General features: G+C 35.7%; 1 protein-coding gene across 27 annotated transcripts in view; it reads right to left on the bottom strand.

Moving 5' to 3' along the window:
- Window positions 1–22,720, bottom strand: part of CDH18 (cadherin 18) — a 543,479-nt gene that overhangs the window by 38,696 nt on the left and 482,063 nt on the right. For all 27 annotated transcript variants that reach the window (XM_083824886.1, XM_083824887.1, XM_083824897.1 and 24 more), the window contains 2 exons: window positions 19,228–19,415; window positions 11,879–12,132 (listed from right to left, as the gene is read on the bottom strand). In XM_083824886.1, the coding sequence (XP_083681012.1) occupies window positions 11,879–12,132; window positions 19,228–19,415 (442 nt within the window). The remainder of the gene's footprint in view (window positions 1–11,878; window positions 12,133–19,227; window positions 19,416–22,720) is intronic.

Raw genomic sequence — 22,720 nt, 5'->3', positions numbered from 1 at the left:
TGAAGTTGACAACATAATGACATAAGCCACTTTGAACATTCACATTACAGAGACTAGAAGCAGATATAGGTGATTCCCAAAGCTGCTGTTGTCATTAGCCTAGAAGCAGAACTAAGCAGCAACTTAAGTCTCTTGGCTTTCGGGCACTTTGACAAGACATTTTTTTCTCAAAGCCTGAATCATTTAAAATAGCTTTTAAGAAATGAATCAATTGCAGACCCCTATCAAACCTTCTCGGCTAACTTTAGGCTTGAGGAAAAAAATAAGGAAGAAGACAGAACTTTTTATATACCATAATTGTTTTTCTTGAAAATGTGCCAGCCCTGCTTTCATTCTGTGAAGATTTTAATATATGGAAGCTATATATGAGTGAAAATGATTTATTTGTCCCATGCAATTACTCTTATTTCTACATCACCAATAGTGTAATTGCGAGCTAATAAATACAGTGGTGTGCATAAAGGCTGCCAAACTAAAAAAAAAAAAAAAAAAAAAAATCTTCACTGACCTATTCTTATGGAGTATGTAGTGTTATTCCAAAACAATTTATAATACAAGAGTCTTGTTCCTTCAAACATTTATTATTGTCGACATTGTTTACTTACTTCCAACATCAGCCACAGCGACTACTCTGAGTCAGTATTGTGCTAACCATAGAACCATAAAAAATAGGGCTATTTAGTATTTGCAGACAGAAGTTTAAAAATAGACATAATTTAAAATTGGTCTTAAATGAGAAAAAAAAAAAAAAAGCCATAGGAATACACAGCTTCTTTTGTGCATGTGTGATTCATAATCATAACAAATTACTACCTTTCCCCCCATGAATAAACAGAACCAAAAAGATGATTATGTTTCCAAAGTACGGAGCTTGTGTATAAAAAATGAAGCTTGATTCTATTATGAATTGTGACTACCTAACACTTCATTTTCATAGACATATAATAAAAGATTGTCTTAGTTTTGAAATGTTAACTTTTTTTTCTAAATCATGTATTTAAATGTATTCTATAGAAGATGAAAGTTCTCTGTTTAAAGGTCTCAATATTGGATAAATAATTTCAATTGTATTTTCTACGTCATTCATGGAAATAAAGTAATCCTGAGGTGATTCACTGTACTAACACTTTCATTTACAGTGATACTAGAAAAAAAAATAGTTTCTAATTTATCCACAGTAGCACTTCCTCTTCGTGTCCAAAATTTTATATATAGTTACAGCATATTAAAACATCCAGAGCTCAACAGAATTTTTCTTGTTCATGTATGTAATACAAGAGTGTCCCCGTCTTACGCTTTCCATTATTATGGTGTTTAGTTCTCCCCATTATTACAGATTCTTCCTTAAAATTGCTTTTTGCATCATATCTAAAGCAAACATTTGCACTGCTGGGGTCCCAACTTTCACGAATGTCTGAGTGAAACAAGTTACAGAAGACTTTCCTGAAGAGCAAAAGAACTAGGAATGTTAGTCTAAAGCACTGCTGCCAAATGCCCTAAAAATATTTTGTTCAAGACACTCCCTTGGTAGAGCTACTCATTCTTGTCGCATGTAAGAGGACATTTAGAAGAAGTTTCATTGCATTTATGAAACACTTAACATTGTAGGCTTTATAAATATTAGCTACTAATTTATCTAAATGATGTCCTGGATTTGGTTGGAATAGAGTTAATTTTCTTTCTAGTGTCTAGTATGGTGCTGTGTTTTGGACTTCGGATGAGAATAATGCTGATAACACTCCGATGTTTTAGTTGTTGCAGAGCAGTGGAAGGAGCCAAGGCCTTTTCAGCTCCTTGTGCTGCCCTGCCACGAGGAGGCTGGGGGTGCCCCAGGAGCTGGGAGGGGACACAGCCAGGACAGCTGGCCCAGGCTGGCCAAAGGAGTGTCTCATACCCTACAGCATCACACTGAACTATAAAAGTGGGGGTGGGGTGGGGGGTGGTTGGCTACTGTTTAGGGACTGACTGGGCATCAGTCAGTGGTTGGTGAGCAATTGCATTGTGCATCACTTGCTTCGTGTACTTTTTTTTCCCCTTTTCTTTCCTATTACGCTGTCTTTATCTTATTTATCTTAACCCACAAGTTTTACTTTTTTTTTTTTTTTTCCCCGGATTCTTTCCTCTATTCCGCTTCTTGGAGGTGGAGTAAGTGAATGGCTATGTGGTATTTTGCTGCCTTCCAGGTTAAACCACAACAAGGATGAGAATTGACACCAGATATGTCCATAAATACACCACGCTCCCAAGCCAACGATGCTTTACTTAGGCTTCTGAATTTATTTGATCTAGTTAAAAATTTACTTTCAGTAATTGGCAACAAAGCCAGTCACACCTTTCCTCTCCTACCTTTCCCACCACCTCTTTCAATGTCTCTTTTTTAGATTGGAAAGAGTTATAGTGCAAATTTAGAATTTCAAATAGTTACTTCAAAAGTAAATTTTCACCTTAATTCAACTGACAGTTTCTTCTTACCCATTTAGAATGCATTCATTTAAAATATGAATTTATAATATTCACTGCAGATATTTATTTACAGACATTTACTCATGACAATGCTGTATGAATTAGCATACTTTTAACTATTAACTTAGCACATCTGAGTTGTATGGCACATGTTAATAATGAGACTTAATAACAAGACATGCTTAGGTAAACAACTCTCCAAAAACTGTTTACTTCCAAACCAGCTAGAGAAAACAATCTTAAAGAAATTACATTAAAAAGGATTACGAATATAGAAGACCTATTAGTCACACTACCTAAAGAGAGTCTGAAGGAAATTAAATATCAAAACTCATTCCTGCTAGCACTGGGAAATGCAACATGTACCACCTTTTTATTAGCTCGAGTCACTCAATGGAAGGGCATTACTGGCTTCCATGCATGTCCTTATTCCTACTTCTGACCAAAGCCCCCAGCTCCTCCTTCACTCCTCCTGGCTTTTAGAGAAGCAGTGGTTCAGTGGTGACAGATATTACCACCATTTTTATTGAAAACTAGAAGTATTTGCACCAATTAGGAAATAAAGAGAAATTTATATGCAAGATGGGCCTTAGGCACTCTCGACATATAAAACAGTTTGCGTTACTGAAGTAGTCAGTTGCTAATAACACAGAGAGTGCTTGAACATGGAGAAGGTTTTAAAAGACGTTAAAGGAGTTTAATAACAATTATGATCTCTAAACCTTTTAGAAGGGCTTCTGAGTTAAAGCTCATAAACATTTTCAGATTCTCGCTCCCTGAATTATTCAGTCTTGAAATAATATTAAAATCAGTATGGCAACGATTAATAGATAAACAAGATAAACAAGCGCTATAGTCTGTCACAATTCCAGCCTCTCTCTCTCCATTTATGTTTTATAAGTAAGCCTTGAATTTGAGATTGTAAACAGTGTTTTGAGCTTTTGACTTCTTTTTTGTTTTGTTGATTTTGTCATTAAACTAGTCTATAACATAGCCTGCCATTATGCTATTATTATTTATTATTACATTCAACAACTGCAAAAAAAGAAATCCTTTACAAATTTCCACCCTGTCTACAAAACTGTTAGTTCTAAGGAACTTCCAAAATGACATTTCAGCCAAGTCTGAATTCACATTTCTTGGTACTTTTTTGGGCTGCTGTATCAATTTATATATGTATATGAACTGGCTATATATATATATAAAATATATAATTAGCCAGTTCTCTAATAACAACAGAAGCTGGTTACAAAGAACCAACTACAAAAGTTCATGGAAAAACAATACTCTGCCAAACCAATCAGTCACATCATCTAAAGGCCATCTATTAGAAATAAAATACCATTATAAGGAACTCCATTTAGTTAAAAATTTTAGCAAAGTATCTTTCCTCAGAAAAAGATAGTCAGACTCAAGGGATGGAGATTTTTTTCCCCAGAAATACATCAGAAAAAACATGTAAGCAACAACGACACAGGGTGAGAAGGGTGTACCAGGAAGAAGAGTGAGGGAATTGATCAGCTGCAACTCTCTGTGTTTGGCCAGCTGGAGAGCCATAAGAAATGCTCCACGATGGGACACATTCTGGTGCCTTCCTTTCATCTTCTGTCTCCCTCCAGACAGCAGCACTGTTCATGCTCCTTGAAGCCAAATGAGGCAGTGGGGAGACATTCTGTTGCCATGACTGTCTCGCACCACACTGTCTCCCTTCCAGGGATGGTCTTCGTCCCCGTAGTTCAAACAAACTTCTCCAGGAAAGAAAAGAAATCATGAAGTGCGAGTCAGTAGTTGTCTGCCAAAACAGCAGGTAACCAATTTTCTCCCTGCAGCGTGTCTAGTAGATTAAGGAGACATTAGACGTTCCAGAGCTCCACAGAAGACTGCTACTGAGAACTGTGCTTCAACTGTGCTTTCCAGTTGTGAAAATGAAATACATTTGAAGAGAGCTCAGAGAAGGTAATGTCTCTGTTTACCATTTCTTCACTTTTTTTTCAGATAGGCATAGTTTAACTTCAAAGAGAATACTGTTCCTCTCGGAGTGCTTGCAGGAACTTGATAAGCTGCTCCCACTAAGTTAGCCCTGGCACTGGCTGCCAGCTGACATCCATCAGCTGAACAGCAGTACCTTGTCATCTCCTGTACGGGACTCCCAGCTCACCTCTCATACCGAAATCTGTGCTCAGCAGATGTGGCAGAGCCTTCCTTCCTCATCCCACGAAAGTGAGGTAGCGGATCCCAGGAGGCGTGGGGGAGTTGCAAGCTGCAAACTGCTGCTTCCAGGCAAAGCCACTTCTGGTTTGCACCTCATGCAGAAGTTGGCTTCCTGCTCCTGCTCTCACTCCCATCCCCTGAGCACTGCTGGCACACTGCTCACCTTGGACGCTGGAAACTGGCAATGCTGTTCATTTGAAGAAAATGCGATATTTCTCTACTCCCATATTTTTCTAGCTGACAATGTCTGTCTACATGTGCTAAAACCACCGATCATCTTTCCTAGCTAACTCTGCCAGAAAATGTAGGCTAAGAACATCCCACACCCTCAGAGGCATAATTCAGAAGTCAAAGCAAGATAAAGGTTTTTCTTCTTTTCCTGACTTTACAAATCTTTTCAGAAGATTACAACTGTCTAACTGCATTTTTAGTAGATGTGTTGATGGCAGAACTGCTATATCGGAGTTGATCTTTATTCAGAGAGATTAACATTCACATTCCAATGCTGCTAAGAAATAAGGTGCAGTCGGTGTTATGTGAGAATTATTTTTTGTTCCCAAAGGTTTACCAGTTAAATAATGGTATTCTACAGGCATGTTGTTATTATTATTATTATTATTATTATTATTATTATTATCATTATCATTATCTTTTACTAGGTCATGCTAAAGACAAAAAAGAATATGAACAAGATCAATAGATTTATAACTGCTTATTGGAGGTGAATGGCCCTACCAAAAGACTGCATCACAGAGACTGTTCAGACATGAAGGCCAACTCCTAAAACCATAAAATAATTTTATGAAATACTGTAGGCACTCTGAAGTCAGTGGAAGTTATAGAAACATAGATGTCCTGGAATGAAAAATCAGGCTATGAGATTTGCTTTATAAGGATGTTCTGTCAGTTTTTCTCTCACAGATTTAAGGAAGGGATGGAGGTGGTTCTGGTTGCTGGGAGATTTTGACCACCATCCTGAACTGGATGCTTCCTAGTGAGAAAAGCTGTCAGAACAACTTACCAGTTCCTTCTCAGAGAGATGGACATTTTTGTTAGGCAAATTTGTTTTGCGGATGGCAACAGCACCATTGCATGAGAAAGTAGGAGGTCTGGGACACATAGCTTGACAAGAATCAAAAATAATTTGAGGCCTCAGGGAAAAAGTCGGCAACAGATCTCCCACCTCAACACTGAAAGGAAATGTTTTAAAATGGTTGCTCTCTGTGAAAACAGACAGAATCAGAGAATAAATTGGAGAAAAAAATCTGCTCTGACTCCAGCTGTTCAAAACAGGATGTTCTTTTTCTATTTTGAATTACAGACAATCTTGTGGAAGAATAATACTGAAGGAATACAGAAAGAAAACAAATGAAGAAGGAGGTGAGATGGAGGAGGGTACATCTCCCCTCTGCTAGCTGTGAGGCATTCACATACCCTGGGAAGATATTAGTGTGTCTCTGTAGGTGTTGATCACAGGGTTATGGCAGCATGACGCATTGGGGGCCTGAGCAGAGAGGAGGACAGATGTCCGCCTTTGCCTCCACAAGTGCAGGAATGGCAGGATCTGAGGCAAATGTTTCCTTTTCAGGCATGCGAGGGAGGGATGGTCTCTTTATACAATGACACCGATCTCAGCAGGCTGCCCTAAGTACAGCTAACAAAGCATCCTGTGCACAGGATTTAAAAAAAGAAACTGACCTTATTTAACTTATAGGACATCTAAATGACAAGTAAGACACGTGAATGCAACCAGGCGAAGATGCTTTGTATATTATCCAGCAGGACATGATTTGTATCCCCTCTTCCTAGTGACAGTAAAGCGGGATTGGCATAGAAACCAATACTGATCTCAGATGACAGGAGGAAAATACATTTTAAAATGCAATTTTCACTTTAAATCTCCCCAGCCCCCTCTCACACAGCTGAGAGAGCACCTCCCTCCACTTCATAGGCTGAATCTGTACAATTAAAATTTGTGTGAATGGGTGAATCAGAATTTGAGGTTTTATTCTGCCTCCTGTAAATACAAACTTTGCATCAAAAAATAGTATATAAACAAAATCCTCTGCTTTATTTCTTTACAGTTTTAAGAAATAATAAGTGGAATACACGAAACTCTGTGGGTATGTTCTTTCATTGACATTGGCAATTACTTTCAAAATACCATTTCCTGAAAATGAACAGACTTTCTAAAAGTCTGGTGCCAAATAGTATTGAACCTATGTCTGTCTTCTACTATCAGTGCAGCAAAAATTAAAATAAGTTTCTTTGCCTGATGCAGGATTTGAAGAACAATTTCTTACATCACATTAATTGTTATAATCCTATGTACTTGTCATTCATTAATTTCTCAATATTCTCTCTGAAAGAAGGGAAGAAAAGGCTGTCAAATTAAATCAAACTAGGGTAAAGCAACTTTGAATTCATTACAGCTTCCAGATACCAAGAAGCTGGAAAGCAAACTTTTATACTCTTTAGTACATGTATTGTAGCCACTATGATTCATAATCCATTATGAGGCAATACCACAGGACCATTAGAAAAATGAGAAGCCAGAATCGGGGATGAGGCTGTACTTCTCATCCCCAAAGTGAGGCTGTACTTTCGTTCTTTCCTAACTTAGGAGGGTGGAAGGGAGGGAGGGAGGGAGGGAAGGAAGGGAGGAAGGGAGGAAGGGAGGAAGCAGAAACTTGTAAAAAGGAAGTAAAAAGACTTGTTTTCAGTAAAAGAAAACCATGTGCACTTTTATCTTTCCTTTTTTTTCTTTTTTTTTTCGTTTTTTTTTCTTTCTGTGTTTTACTGCTTTTTTATGCAACAGTGTCAAGAGAACATACAAGAAATAAGTTCATTTTTCAGGAAGTCACTAGGACTATTTCAGTTTCCTACAGCTAATCAATTTCTGTACCAGCTAATAGAATTCATTATAGCAAGGTAGACTACAGAGTGGTTAGGGTCAAAATGATTTGAATTTCAATATATTAATATATTAATACAGAAAGACCTAATACTGTGCTTCTGTAATAGTATGACTTATTTCTCACAAACTACACTTACCAAGATACAATGGACTTTCAGTTGCTCATGAGACAGTATCAGCGTGGGATCAAATTAATATGAATTTAATATTAAGTTTCAGGGCCTTCAAACTATGCTTTTGGTCTTTTCTGACCCATTAACTTGGAGGGGTCTTGGGAAATATCAGCAATGTTATTTTTCTGAAAAGATTTCCACTGAAAATAGAGCAGATGCAGTCAGCAAGCTCCAAGGAACATTGTGAGCATTTGTTGTGGCTAGACATTCACCACCTAAATATCACCTATAGGAAGATGGCAGGATTTCAACAGGCACAACTGCAGCCCTGAGGCCATATTAGCAGCCTAGGGCTGCTCCCGATGCACATATGCATCCTGCCAATTAAAATCTGTTTTCACGCCTAGTGTCCACAAAAGTCTTCTGTGTATGGTTTAAGGAAGAAAAAAAGATCATATCTAAGTACGGAGAGATTTAAAATTAATGATATATAAAACAAAATGAAAATTGGTGAATTTAGTCTTTATCTGTTCTTTTAAAATGGATCGGAAACATTCAACACGTGCTTGCTGGTCAGATATTATGTAAGATATAACCCTGATTTTTTTCAAAACCCAAAACATTTTTGTATGGAAGTAGACTACTTTGACACAATGCAATGAAAAGGGTTTATATTCTCATAAATGTTTCAACGAGTGAGTGTTCCCTGTGGAAGAAGTACAATTTAGGATGTTTTCCATTGATTTAGAAGACAAATTTATAAGTAAATGACTGTTTTCCAAACTACTCAAAAATATTTAAAATTAATGTGTTATGGAGGTTTCATATTTGCTGTTTTTATATTGTCTATGATTACATTTACTTTTCATATTTCAATAGAATAATAATCTTATATTTCAAAACATAGCATTTTAAAAAGTTTCCCTGAAAATGCATTTCTGAGAAAAAAAAAAAAATCCACTTAAAAAAAAAAGTCCTTTAAAACTGTCAAACTGCCAACCAGATAATTATGTCTGAATAAAAGAAACCAATAATAGCTACATTTGTTATTACTGAGGTTCTTCTGCTGGGGTTGAAAAAGTTAAACACTAGTACAAGTATTGGCACCAAGTCAGTGCCCTCTGAAGACTGCTCAGTTCAGGAGCAAGCCAAAATTACTGAGATGAAATCATAGTGTGGAAACAAGAAGAAAAAAGTCTTCAGTCTCTTCACAACTGATAATGAGACAGGTTGTTATTTATTTTTTGGGTTTAGCTCCAATTGTTAGTTTTTAAAAAGATTTCCCTTCAACATTGTTAATTACTGTAACTACTCCTCTCAACATTATTCTAGTTATAAGAATCAAATTGGCAATCCAAATAAAGCGTTAGTTCATTGGACAGTGAATAATCATAGTACCATATCTCTTCTAGCAGCCGGACAATAAAGAAGTGATATGGTTGCAACTTTGTGTGTCTAATGCTTTATCAGTCTCACACATAGCAATGAGCGTCCTTATAAAGTGGAAAGGATGCAGAAGTGGATTAGGAAAACTGTGAAGCAAATCGTTGCTCCCTAGCTGTCCTGTAGACTCACAGCATTTGAAAATGCATCCAAGCCACTTGGTTGAGAAAACATTCCATGCGTTTCAGCTGTGCAAGTCCTATCTATAGCTATCTTCTGTGGAGATTATGTGATTTGTGCTTTCTCATATTAAATCTTCCTATTTTCATTTCTATAATCACTTTGTTTTTTCATAATGAACTTGGAATCAAGCAGAAATAAAGGAAAGACATGACCTTTCAGATTCATCACGGCTTTAGCTTAAAAGTGACTCTTGCAAACCGGCACAGAAGGACATAAGTACACTGCAGGCATGCTTCTGATAGAAAACACCTCCTCCGAGCTGCTCCTTCACCCTGCCTCCAGCTGAGCACCAGCTCAGGCCAGCCAGACAGCTTGGCCCAGGGCTGGTGACATACAGTGATATGTCATGGATGTCTGAGCTGCTACGGTCTTGCAGAACCCCCCTCACACGTAACTGAAGGCTGATTCCTTTCAGAAACTCAGGATTCAGTATATTTTGCTAGCAATTTTTTTTCCCCATTGGAACAGAGAGAGATGGAAGGAAAGGTACAAAAATAAATGCTAATGAGGAAAAAATAGGATAGACAATGGTAAGGGCAATTTTTCACCTCATTTATTTGAATAATACGGATATTGAGTATACTGGCCCCAAGCATTGGTTATTGTTTGGAAAAAAAAAAAAAAAGGCCAAGAAGAAAAGCAAAATATTTGGAAATATTTTTCTTTCCAGTCCCCCTACATCCAAATTATTGCCTGTTACACCCAGAAAATCTATTTCTATCCTTCCCAGGCATTGTACAAACTTCTGCAGCTTTTCTGTCACCATTATTGTCTTACATTGTACTGACAAAATTCATAAGGGCCATAGATGTGCTGAATTATGGGGGAACTAGTCAAATCTGCACTTGTTCTTTCTATTTCTAAATTACTGCTACTGCTAATCTGTCTGACAGTGTTAGCTGTTGTTTCAGAATTACACTGTTAAAACTACAGGAACTTGGCAGTTATTTTTAGTGGCATTTTCTAATTTGTGTTATGATTTGGATGTAAATAATGAAGTATCAATTTTTCAAAGCCAATAACTTGCCACTAAGAAATTGTATATATTGATTGTCTGACACTAAGCATTTTGAATCTTAGGCTATTAGCACAAGAGAACCATAAAAACCTGATGCTTTCATTGTTCTGCAAAAGCTGTTTCATCCTACCAAGACTATCACACATACCCAGCAGATTTCAGCTCAGTCGGGAGACTAAAAATGCCCAATTAGCTTCTGAAATACTGTTTTCAAAATATACCCTCATATGATTTCCACAAAGGCTATACCATTTTGTCACAAAAAGGAACAGCATCAAACATGTATTCATAAAGATTTTTGTCCTGAAACATTTTAAATCCAGTATCACCTTCCAAACTAATATTTGTGTATTGTTCCACAAAATTCTCACACTGAATGTCAGTTTAGAAAATTACTTATCCTGCAAATAAAGCCAGTAAAAAATGTCACTGGATCCTATTACAGCTGAAAACATGTAACTGAAAACCTTCTTCTAAACTGCTAATGAATTCAAACCTTAGTTCCAAGGCAGTTGAGGTTAAATCCCAATGCTCTTAAATTTAGAAGAAGTTAGATTAACATCCATATGCATATTTTTGGCATCAGTGCTTTTTCAAGCTTGCTGTGGGGGGTATTTCCGGTTTGATTTCAGTTCTCTAGTTCATACCATGACCTATTTCCAAGCCAGTTCTGCTGTTATATGAACTATTTCAGCCAGGGCAGCAATACAGAATTCTTCCTTCTTTTTTTTTTTTTTTTTTTCCCCTTAATGAGATTATTTTCTTAATAATAAATTTCATTAAAAGGATATCAAAATCCTTCCTTCCTAATATGTTACAGGTTTGTTTAGTTTCCAAATGATGAACCTAATGCTGTAAAAGCTTGCTTCTCAGCACTTCTATTTGCCCTAGACCTTGCAATTGGAGATAGCATGACATACCCTTAGCAACATCAGTGTGCTGCATTATTCTCTTCATTCATTACCCTACTAAAAATGAAGCATATTAGAAAATGACTTCCAACACAAATAAAATTTTGCAATAATTATATTGCATGACTGTGAGGAAAGGAGTACCTAAAACAGTTCCTTTCTTGCACAAGCACCTGATACATCTACAGAGTGGGAAGTGTGCAAAGGGCCAGCAGGATAGTGCATGAAGGACAGCGGGAAAACAGCATTATGATTCAGAATTGATTTACAACTAGTAGTACAATGCTGACTGGCAGCAGGCCACTGAAGTGCATCATTTTACAAGATGTGATAACATATACTGTCCTTGTTCAGTTGGTTGCTTGGAGAGGTTCTGCTAAAGGATGAAGTACACACAGACCTTTGCTGAGACTGATGGCTAAATGACAATTTTAGTGCAAACCAACAAGAGGTTGAGATTACATTATTAAATCTAATCCACACAGGCTGATTACAGCACTATTCCAACCTCTTTTTCTCTTGAATGTACTAAAATAAAAGACATCATTTCATACATCCTAGATCTCATTAAAAGTTCAGCTGGTGGAATTCAATTCAATTACTTGAGGACTTACTATACCTCACTAAACTGTTAGCAGTGTCAGGATCTTGTGCAGTTACTGTGCCAACTGCAGTCCCAATCTTCGCATTTTCATAAACATCCATGACATAGGAAGGCATTGTGAAGAGTGGAGGTTCATCCACATCGCCAACTATGATCTTCAGCATTGTTACGTCTTTGAATGGTCCCAAGTGTGAAAAGCGGAAATCAAGGTGAGTATTTGCTCCTTCTATATTAAGTGTATAAGATTTCTTTTTTTCATAGTTGAGTGGCTGTTGGCAGAAAAAAAAATTATCGTTACCATTCCATGCTTCAGTTTAGCCTCGTAGCTAACTATATCTTTTCATTTTAATTTGGTAGCAAACTACATTTCTTCAGGTTACTGTGATATTCTGGTAGTCAATGGCATACATTTTAAGTAGAAAGAGTAAGATGATTCAGGTTTTTTTCTCCAAAAGAACTGTGGGCAATGTACCACTTTTGGAAGAACTCAGGGTTGAGACTGAGTGACAGATTCTTCTTCTGTGATAATGTAATCTCTAAATTTTATCACCCTTCAAATTTTATTGGTCATTGATAAATATTTAAAAAGTTGTAGACTGGCATGTCTCAAATTAAATTAATACCTTGAATTAACATGTTTAATAGACAGTGATAAGGATGCTAAAATTCTTTTGGGCATATCTCCTATTAAATCCCCAACTGAAAAAGGCAACTCCTTGCATGAAAACACTCATTTATCAAACAAGAAAGAAATTTAAATGTGTAAGGATAGCCTAAATGTGTGTTTTTGTAAAAAGAGTCAAATGCATGATGTATGCCTATAGTCTAGACCATTTTCTTTTAAACTCTTTACCAGCCACAACAAGAAAGACAACTCTTCAGCCTGTTTTACCATGTACTGCCTCACTGCATGTGGACTATACAGTCACAAATGGGAAGAAAGTCTGTAGCTCAGGATATGCCTTCTATGGGTCTGAATGTCCAAATAAATCCCAATAGAAAGCAAAACCCCAGCTGTACTATCCACCAGAAGTGTCATTGCAACTTTAGCCTTTAGAAGATGGTCTGACTCTTGTATCACACAGCATGGACACTTTCTTTCTTAGAAGTTCCATTTCTATCTTGCTATTTACACATGTGAAAATTTTATCTCCCTTGTTTTCTACCTGTCTTCCTTCTCTGTAATGATACAGGCTCACTAAGCAAAAAATGATTGCCTTGCAGTCCATGAAAAATAAATTAATATTTGTAGGTTCAGTTGCATCCTCGTAAATGTAAGCTTTATGGCCATGACTTTGTTACTATGACCCTGCTGATTCTGACATTGAAATTACAATTAAAATCAGGAGCATAAACTGGTCAATAGCCTTAATTTTTGTGTCAAACAGTAAGTTCTGCAAGCTCTTACTGTAGTTAGAACCAGCCTGAGCTCACAGAATATGGGACCATAGTCCAATTGTGTGCTAATTTAGTGTCTTAATGTGTTATTTTAACCCTACGCTAGGATGTTATTATACTGTCTTACATAAGATATGACAAAAGCACAACACCCAACTCTCAACTCTTCTAATGTCATATAGTTATGTAGTAGATGCGACTGAAAGGATATTTAACTTAAAAGGTTGCATCAGCAGATACATAAGTAATCAATATATATATATTTTTTTCTACAGGCTACATTTACAGGACCACAACCATTTTGGGTTGCTTTCTTATGTGTCATTAAAAAAAAAAAAAATTTACACCTTTCATAGACAGTGTATTGAGACTTTTTTGTGAGAAGTTACTTTTCCCATATACTGTATTAGCACTTCTTGCGGAAATGGCTATAAAAAATACCAGTTCCATTAGACAAATTAAACATCTTAAAACTGATTTGAAAACTAATAATCAGTGACAAAGGCTGTATTAAATGATGTGTTGTCAAACTATTTATAGCCTGATAGACTGGAAGACTAGCTTTTTTTTTTTTTTTTTTCTCTCCCAGAGAATGCTAAAAGTATAAATGATGAACTATCTGTCTTCAGAATTCTTCTGCAATCTCAGGATGTACACTTTACATGTAGAGCCAGTCCCTCAGTCTAGAATTGTACTATACTGATGGTAGGGACTGACTGCAGCGATGAGGACAAGGCCAACAGGACGAAAGCCTGACAGAGTAGGTTTTTCATAAAACAAAGCTAAATTTGTAAATTCGGACCACAGTTGTTTAAACACAGAAGGAGAATACATGTTTTTTTTTTTTGTTTTTTTTTTTTTTTTTTTTTTTTTAGTGTCTGACTGCACTTGCATAAAGTTCAGAAAATTTCTGGGAAGCAATTAGACTTGAGAGGATACAAAACCAGCTGACTGATCTTTCATCAGTTTCACAAAAATATGCCATAAATATGCCATTCCAGGAAGTGATAGAATAGATTTCAAATTTTCACAGTTACACTTTAAATGCACCATTTTGAGGAACAGCACTCATACATGATAATAAACACCTCAATAAAAATTTCTGGGTTACAAATTTCTGGCTTCAGCCAATTTATAAAGGATACATAGGTTAATATTTATTACTATGCTAGCAGAGCAGGTATTTTCTACAGATATATACTACCAGTAAGTTTCCAACAGTCTCAGAACACAGGCATAACACTAAAAGAATTTTCAAACCCACGCAATACCTATTTTACAAATGAAATTATTGTGATATGATCTCAAAATGATATTATATGAAATAAATCTATATTCTTCTCTGCCAGCTCCTGCAACATGCATTTCTCCATGCCACAGAAGATCATGATCCACAACTGGAATCCCCACAGGCAGAAATTCTATTATGACAGAATTCCATTAAAATCAACATTGTTCTGTGCGGACCTAACTGCCTGACTAAACAGAACAGACAAGTGTTCAAGCCTTGAACCAAGGCTAAACTTGTATTTCGTATCACTCCAAAGAGTGGAAAAGTAGTATTTAAGGCAAGAAATATGAAGAACTCAATGTGCGATTTGTCAATGTCAGTGCATATTTTGTAGATAAAATGTACAGTAAATTTGATTGATGATGTATAAGCAATACAGATGGTCAGGATTTATACATGCTATATATTTCTTTAATTTCTCCTTTGTGTAATGAAGGAAAACTAATTAATTCTCTTAACACTAATAGCATGAGATATTTTTGGTTTTTCTCTTTCTCTGTCTACCTTTCATGAATATATAAATAAAAAATATTAAAGGCATGGAAATTTACTATTGCCTGATAAATTTATTACTGTGAAAATCCAAGCTAAAAATACTACTCCTATTAAATCAATTCATACAGCAATATGCTTAGTAAATACAGATCTATATATTCTATACAGTTCTATATTCTGTGTAATTCTGTAACTCTAAGTTAAGATGTCATTTGTTTATTTATGTAATATTTCTGCTATGAACAGGGCAAATATTTAATAGCAATTTACACTGATATGCAGCATACATATTCTAAGATTAAACAAGTTTAAAATAGGATGGGAAATTTTAAATATGATGACTTTTTGGAAAATGAACTTAAATTTATACTGATGATGATTGGATTGGATTGTTTAGGAAGATTAATTTCTCAGAAAACACATGAAGCATAATACAGACGGAAGTGTTTTCAGTTGTGTAGTTACTCAACTGGACAAGACCAATATATAAATATATGTTTGTCTACAAATAAAGAATAATCCATTCAGATAATCAGAAAAAAAAAATCACAGAGCCTAAGGTTTTAAAACCATAGCCAGAGCAGTTTTTTATCTTAGTTTTCTTTCTTTTTCTTCCCATAACCTCTCCAAACTAAAGAAGCAGATACTGGGACATAGAAGAAAAAGAGCTTACTCTCCTGCACAGTGATACCCAGAGGTTAAAACAAAAACAAAAACAAAACACCACAATTTTCAGATATTTTGGAGAGAAGCTACACATACTGTGCTACATATTATTATTACTGGGGATCATAGTTAGTATTATTTTTTATTTTGCTTCTCTCCTGAGGATAAGCAAGGAAATTTTCAAGCAAAGCAAGCCAGATGTGATATTCCACATATTAGAATAACTGTAATTTGGTAAGAGTTTTGACATAAAAATGATAATGCAAAATAATTTGCATTTACAAAGGAATTATTTCAACCACCCCACCAGATTCACAAAAGGACTGATTTATCTCCAAATAACCAAAGTGAAAGATGTGGCTGTGTCCTTTCTGAATCCTTGCTCTCTCCAGAAGAAATAAATACTCAAATATGACTTGTAAAGACATTCACACGTGTAAAACCTCCTCCATTTAACTCACAAAGGCCTTGAGTTTCAGTCACCTATCTCTTATATGTATAGCTATACTCTTATAGCACCACTCTGAATTATACAGAGGCACCACTCTTATCGAGAAATCTAAACAGTAATTTCTAGATTTACTTAAAATTGTAACAAAACTGAAGATCATTAACTCTTTCTTGGAAAGAAAACAGAACATTTAGATTTCAGATAGGCCTAGACAGAATTTTTGTTCATGTTTCTTATTTTCCCAGAGAACAGTATCTTTCCATGACTATTACCTGCATATCTTCTGTATGTATCCAACAGTTATTCTGATTTTCATGCACAACTGAAAATACTAAATGTAGCTTGAGTGAACTAACTGGACTATAAGACTAACTGGAAAGAACTGCTGTTCATTATACTGCAATTTGTGTTTATAATATCAGACTCCAAAGAGGAATAGGAGAATTTCATGAGAAATGAATAGCTGTTACCTGAACATTTCCAGTCTCATTATACAAAATGGAAAAGACACAGATTGTTCAGACTATTTTTCCTAGGAACTGAAATATATTTGCTGAGTTGATGTCAGTAAAGTTCTAGCATACCTCCCTGGAAGTCACAGCATGGGGTAACATGCTGACCAGTCATTCTCTGAAGGATCCAGGGAAGTTATGGCTTTCACTGTGGTATTTTTTTCAGTTTTCCTCCAGTCTCCCAATCAAACAAGGAACTGAATTAGGCAAAGGGGAAATCCTGCATGGCAGTTTGCAATATACCCTGTGTAGAAGGATCTTTATGAATGAAAGGGTGGCTTCAAAGGGCTTATGAGAAGAAAGATAGTGAAAGTACAGGGAGTTTGCAGTCAGCTCCTTGGATCTGTAGACTTTGAAGGTACGTTAATCAGCCTAGCATGGAGGCACTAAGAAGTTTGATTTTTGCATCAGAACCTCAAAAAGAGAAGTTTTAAAAAGGCTTCAGATAATCTTCAGAAAGACTTCAGATATTCAGACACAATAATAACAGTTACTTCCGACTTTTCTGATGTGCCTACCATGCAGTCTTCCAAAGAAGTAGAAAGAGAAATAGAATAGAAAGAGAACAAACCATTCTGTTCTACTGTTATTGAAGGTGTTGCATTTGATGTATGAAACAAAACCAATTCTGTTCTTAGTGTAGATTATTTGTTTTTGGGTAGGCTATTAAACTCATTCATCTTCAAAAACAATCTAAATGAAAAGCAATTGCAGCACACTGTGTAAATAATAGTTATTAAACTATGTACAAATCTGTGTAAAAATAATTTAAAAATGACATCACCTTTCTGTACTGTACTGTACAAGGGGATAGTATAATTTCTGTGAGTTAAGAAAGGAGGTATTCCACACCAGTTTATGTATTTTTAAGTGCTGCATTTCTGTTAATCTGAAATATCACATTAGCTAAGAAAAAATTACCCCTTCTTGTCTTGATGGGAAAGTGACTCAAATGACTGTTCTGTGCATGTATAAGAACAGGCAACATATGCTTTTGTCATATTCTAAAACACAGTGAAAATTTCTCTCATGCCATTTTGTCTGCCAAGAACACTAATAAATGTGATTTTACACATCTGATGTATGGACTTCTTTGTTTTGTTGACAATTCTTCCTTTCCTCTTCATGTTCTTAATATAAGTGCACATTGTATTTAACGAACTATAGTCATGGTGAACTTCTAAACACAGAATAATGTTCATTTTGAGGAAACAATAAGAGATTATGGCATCACCTCCATCAAGGCCACCAGAAAGTAACTTCACTGGCAGAGAAAAGAAGAGTTTATTTTAACATGGTTGAAAGAGGGGGGATAGTAACCCACCTTTATAAAATACACAGAATTAAAGTTTTTTACGATACTGGGGAGATAGGAACCACTTTTTAAATCATTATAAATTATGAAAATCACATTTCCTTCATTTACAAAATCTGTTTTAAAAATTTAAATAAAGCTTTACATACATACATATTTATTCAGATAAAAAAAATAATAACATTCTTTATTATGTTTTTGTTTGCATTCTCTTGTCTCGCATTCTCTTTCAGCAGTTCTGGTTTTCATTTCTCCTAGTTTCAGTCAGGCCCAGGATACATATTAACTAAACATGAATGTAAATTCACTTACATTTTTTAGAGCACCCAGATATGACTGATGCCTAAAAACTCAGTAACAACAAAGCCATGTGGGAATTACTAATTGATGTTTGTTAGTCCATGTAAAAACAGATCAAGAAAGGATTTCTCCTTTTGTTGGAAAGGTTTTGAAAAAAAATATTGCTTAAATATAATAACCCAACTCTCTGGGTTATTATAAAAGTAAATTTTAATCTATCCATAGAATATTAGCATAAGTGGACAGATATTTCAGGAAACATTTCCTATGAACTCATTTCAGAAGACTTAATATAGAGATGAAATTGTCTGTGGAATTAGATTTGTGTATGGAATTCAGTTAAGAATGAACTTAAATGGCAATAACACTTTATAATTAGTAGTTTAAATAGACTGGGATGAATGTAGGGAATTCATATAAACGGTAACTGTGGTAACTGTGTAATGGTTCGACTGAGTTAAGTTTTGAGTCTTTGTAAGTAAGTTAGTGTTCATATTATATATACAGTGCATGATACTTGACCCTGTAGATGACAGCTGGCAAGAAATTCAAGGAATAAAAGTCTATGAAAACTTAACTATACATTCATTCCTACAGGTAAACTTTCTACTTTCTAAACTTTCTGTTGTTCATTCAGGAACAACAGTATAACTTTCGGCCAAATTTCAGTTCTTTCAAAGAAATTGAATGAGTAAAACATCAGAAAAAGAAAAGAAAAAAAAATAATTCAGTAAGGTTTAGTTTATTATAAATATTAGATATGACCATTGAAAAAAGCACAAAAGATATGTTTCTGCCTTCTCTGCAAAGTTTTAAAGCTTCTCAGGAACCAGTGTGTGGAGAAACTTCAATAGTAAAAAGTAAAACAAATATGACAGCATTCATCATAACATTTTTAATGGTCTACATTGGCAACTTGCAATGTCTATTGCTTACCTTCTTCAGAGAAAGAATTCCTTCCCGTGTTTCTTTGTCAGTGGATATGGAGAACACTCCAGCACCATCACCATTTATAATTGTGTACTTCATGTCTGCATTTGAACCAGTGTCTGCATCATTTGCCTTAATTTTGCCAACTGCTGATCCAACTTGAGCTGATTCAGGAACATAGAGTTGATAATGTTCTGAGTGGGAAGGGGAGAAAAAAAAAACAAACGAAAAAAACAGCTTGGACATTTTCTAGCCAAACCAAATTACAGAACCGTTATGTGCTTAATACATGTCTATGAAAATGGGACGTTACCTATGGAAAGCTGACAAATAATCAAACCTATGAACGTATTTAGACTCCCAAGAGAATACAAAAGGAAACTGCATCTTTCATGAGATGCCTTCATTCAAAATCCAAATTACCTAATGCAGGACTTAGGTTTTCACAGCCCTTTTTGCTGCTCATCACATAACACAGAAATTAAGTCTGGAGTTTACTTCGCACCAGTATTTAAGGAAGTTTACCTTCTCTACAAGCAAAATATATTTATCTTCAGCAACTTATCATCAAAGGAGTAGGCAAACAAATACTTTTGAACTGGAAAATCTCTGCATGTTATATTCCTTATTTTTTTTTTTCTGAAATCTGGTCAGTTGATTTTACAACATTGGATCAACACACATTTTCTTCTAAAAAAAAGAGTAATTAATCCTTAATATTTTGCCATTATTGCTTTTGTTGTTGTTGTTGCAGCAACCCCCTTTACACGCATATTTTCCCTGGTATCCATTGTAAAGGACAATGAACATAATGTGTACATAAATGAACTACAGAACTGTGACCATAAAAGGTGTGAACTCCTTTCAGTGTTTTTATAACCTGTTAGATTAATCAATAGAAAATTATTTTTTTAAAAAATAATGTTCTTAACTATCAGTTTCCTTTTTGATTAAATCTCCTAACAGGTACAACATGTCCTGGGGGATAGGAAGGTGCTACAAAGAGAAAAGAGTAGCAAACAAACATAATGTGATTATTTAAAATTCCATCTGAAACTAGGCCAGTAAGAGAGCTCAAAGACATTTTCTCCAGTAATTTTGGTGTAGAAACCTACCAGCACCATAGATGGTGTGCACATACCAAAAAAACTCCAAACATCCCTCATTCAAGACCCTCCCAAGAATCTGCATCACATCACAGTTTATATCACAGGCCAACCTCCAACACAGAAACAAAGAGCAAAAACACAACATCAATTGCTATATATCTTCTGAAACTACAGTTTCTTCTATCTTGTTCTTAAAGCATTCTGTAATAGTGAATGCAATAATGAAACACTGAAGTGCAGGAGAGTGGATCAGAATACGCTCCATATAAAAGATAACATGTTGTTACAGGTTGCTGGGTTTAAACCAGCTGGCATGACAGCAGATGCACCCTTGATAAGCATACAGAAAGGCAAGATTTAAAAGGAATTCAGAGGCTGAACACGTTATGGCAGAAAATATATATATATATATATTTGACAAGTGAATTGAAGAAACCTATGAATCTACATAAGCTGCAATTGCAGAGGGAATGCATGGTATCAATAAAATAAAACTAACTTCAGACACCTGATACAAAACTGACAATTTTACTAATAATTTGTTTAATTCCTTGTTCAATGGTTCCTAAACCTACTTAAAGTCTTCCATTGTTTTTGTAATACTAGTTTATAATACAAATAAATAAACAGTAGTGTGAGGAGGATAGATGAATGCACTAAACATTGTTTGTCCAAAAGGAAAAAAAGTCCACCTGTACTCGGCTCTGGTGAGGCCGCACCTCGAGTACTGTGTTCAGTTTTGGGCCCCTCGCTACAAGAAGGACATCGAGGTGCTCGAGCGAGTCCAGAGAAAGGCAATGAAGCTGGTGAGGGGTCTGGAGAACAAGTCTTACGAGGAGTGGCTGAGGGAGCTGGGGTTGTTCAGCCTGGAGAAGAGGAGGCTCAGGGGAGACCTCATCGCACTCTATAGGTACCTTAAAGGAGGCTGTAGCAAGGTGGGGGTTGGTCTATTCTCCCACATGCCTGGTGACAGGACGAGGGGGAATGGGCTAAAGTTGCGCCAGGGGAGGTTTAGGTTGGATATTAGGAAGAACTTCTTTACTGAAAGGGTTGTTAGGCATTGGAATGGGCTGCCCAGGGAAGTGGTTGAGTCACCATCCCTGGAGGTCTTTAAAAGACGTTTAGATGTAGAGCTTAGTGATATGGTTTAGTGGAGGACTTGTTACTGTTAGGTCAGAGGTTGGACTAGGTGATCTTGGAGGTCTCTTCCAACCTAGACGATTCTGTGATTCTGTGAAAGTGAGGTTTGCTTGGAAAAGAAAAAACAAGTTACCATGCAGCAGGTAGGAAATGTCAAGGGAAACCAGAAATGTCCGGCAGAACAAGATAAAATTTACCATGCAAAAAAGAAAATGCCAAGTCTGATATAATAGGAAAATTGCTTAGTAGTTGATTCATTTAAACTGCATAGTTAGATCTTTGGTATGTATCTAAAAGCTGTCTTTATTAATTTTGAAATAAATGCACTGCCTTGAATTCTGCTGCAATGCTTCATGCTTATAAATGATATCAACTGACACTTTCACACTGATGGTTGCTTCATTTCATACATAAAATTATAATGGTGGGATGAGATTAATTTTGGAATTTACTTATTGTTAAAATAAATGTGAAATGTGGTCTTTTGACACTTTAGCTCTGACTAATGCATTCCAAAAAGGAAAAGAGTGAGGCCAAAACGATTATGTTATGTAGAGGTCATAAGGAATATGTTACATAATCAAACCCCTTCACGAATGGGAAGCGTTATAACCCATATGATAGGGTGAACTAATTAGAGACTTCCAAATAGTCAAACTACCTCAAATATATCCTCATGACACTACACTTTGCTTCATAATCACACCCCAAGTGTTAGCCATCTGTTTCAGAAAACCATGTTACTGATATCAACTTCAAACACTCTGAAATGCTAAACCTTCAAGCAAAATAAATATTTAGAATCACTCATTAGTTACCTGTCAGTATCTGAAGAACTGAAACGTTTCAATAAATAAATAATAATAATAATGGACGGGATTCAAAGAAAACTGTTGAAAACTAAAACTGCCAGATCACGAGGTCAGAAATGTCTTTAAACGAGAATTTAACCACTGCTTCACAAGGACAGCCTGAAGATATCTCATATTGAAATGAGGCACTTGACAATTACAAGGAATACTATCTGAAAACAACACAGAAGAAGATAAAATTCAGCAACATGAAGGTTAGATAAAATATATTATAGATATTTTCTTACACTAGATGTAGAGATTGGAATTGTTCTTTCTAAACACTAAATAGTTGTAAACTTTATTTCTGGAAAGTAGAAAAACAAACTAAAGGTTTAAATTAACATACCCTTGGGCATTAACAAACTATTTAATAGGGCATTAAAAACAAAAGGATTG

Source organism: Anser anser, assembly GCF_964211835.1.
Source record: "Anser anser genome assembly, chromosome: 2".
In the NCBI taxonomy this organism is placed as follows: domain Eukaryota; kingdom Metazoa; phylum Chordata; class Aves; order Anseriformes; family Anatidae; genus Anser; species Anser anser.
This window is presented reverse-complemented; position numbering and strand designations above follow the sequence as displayed.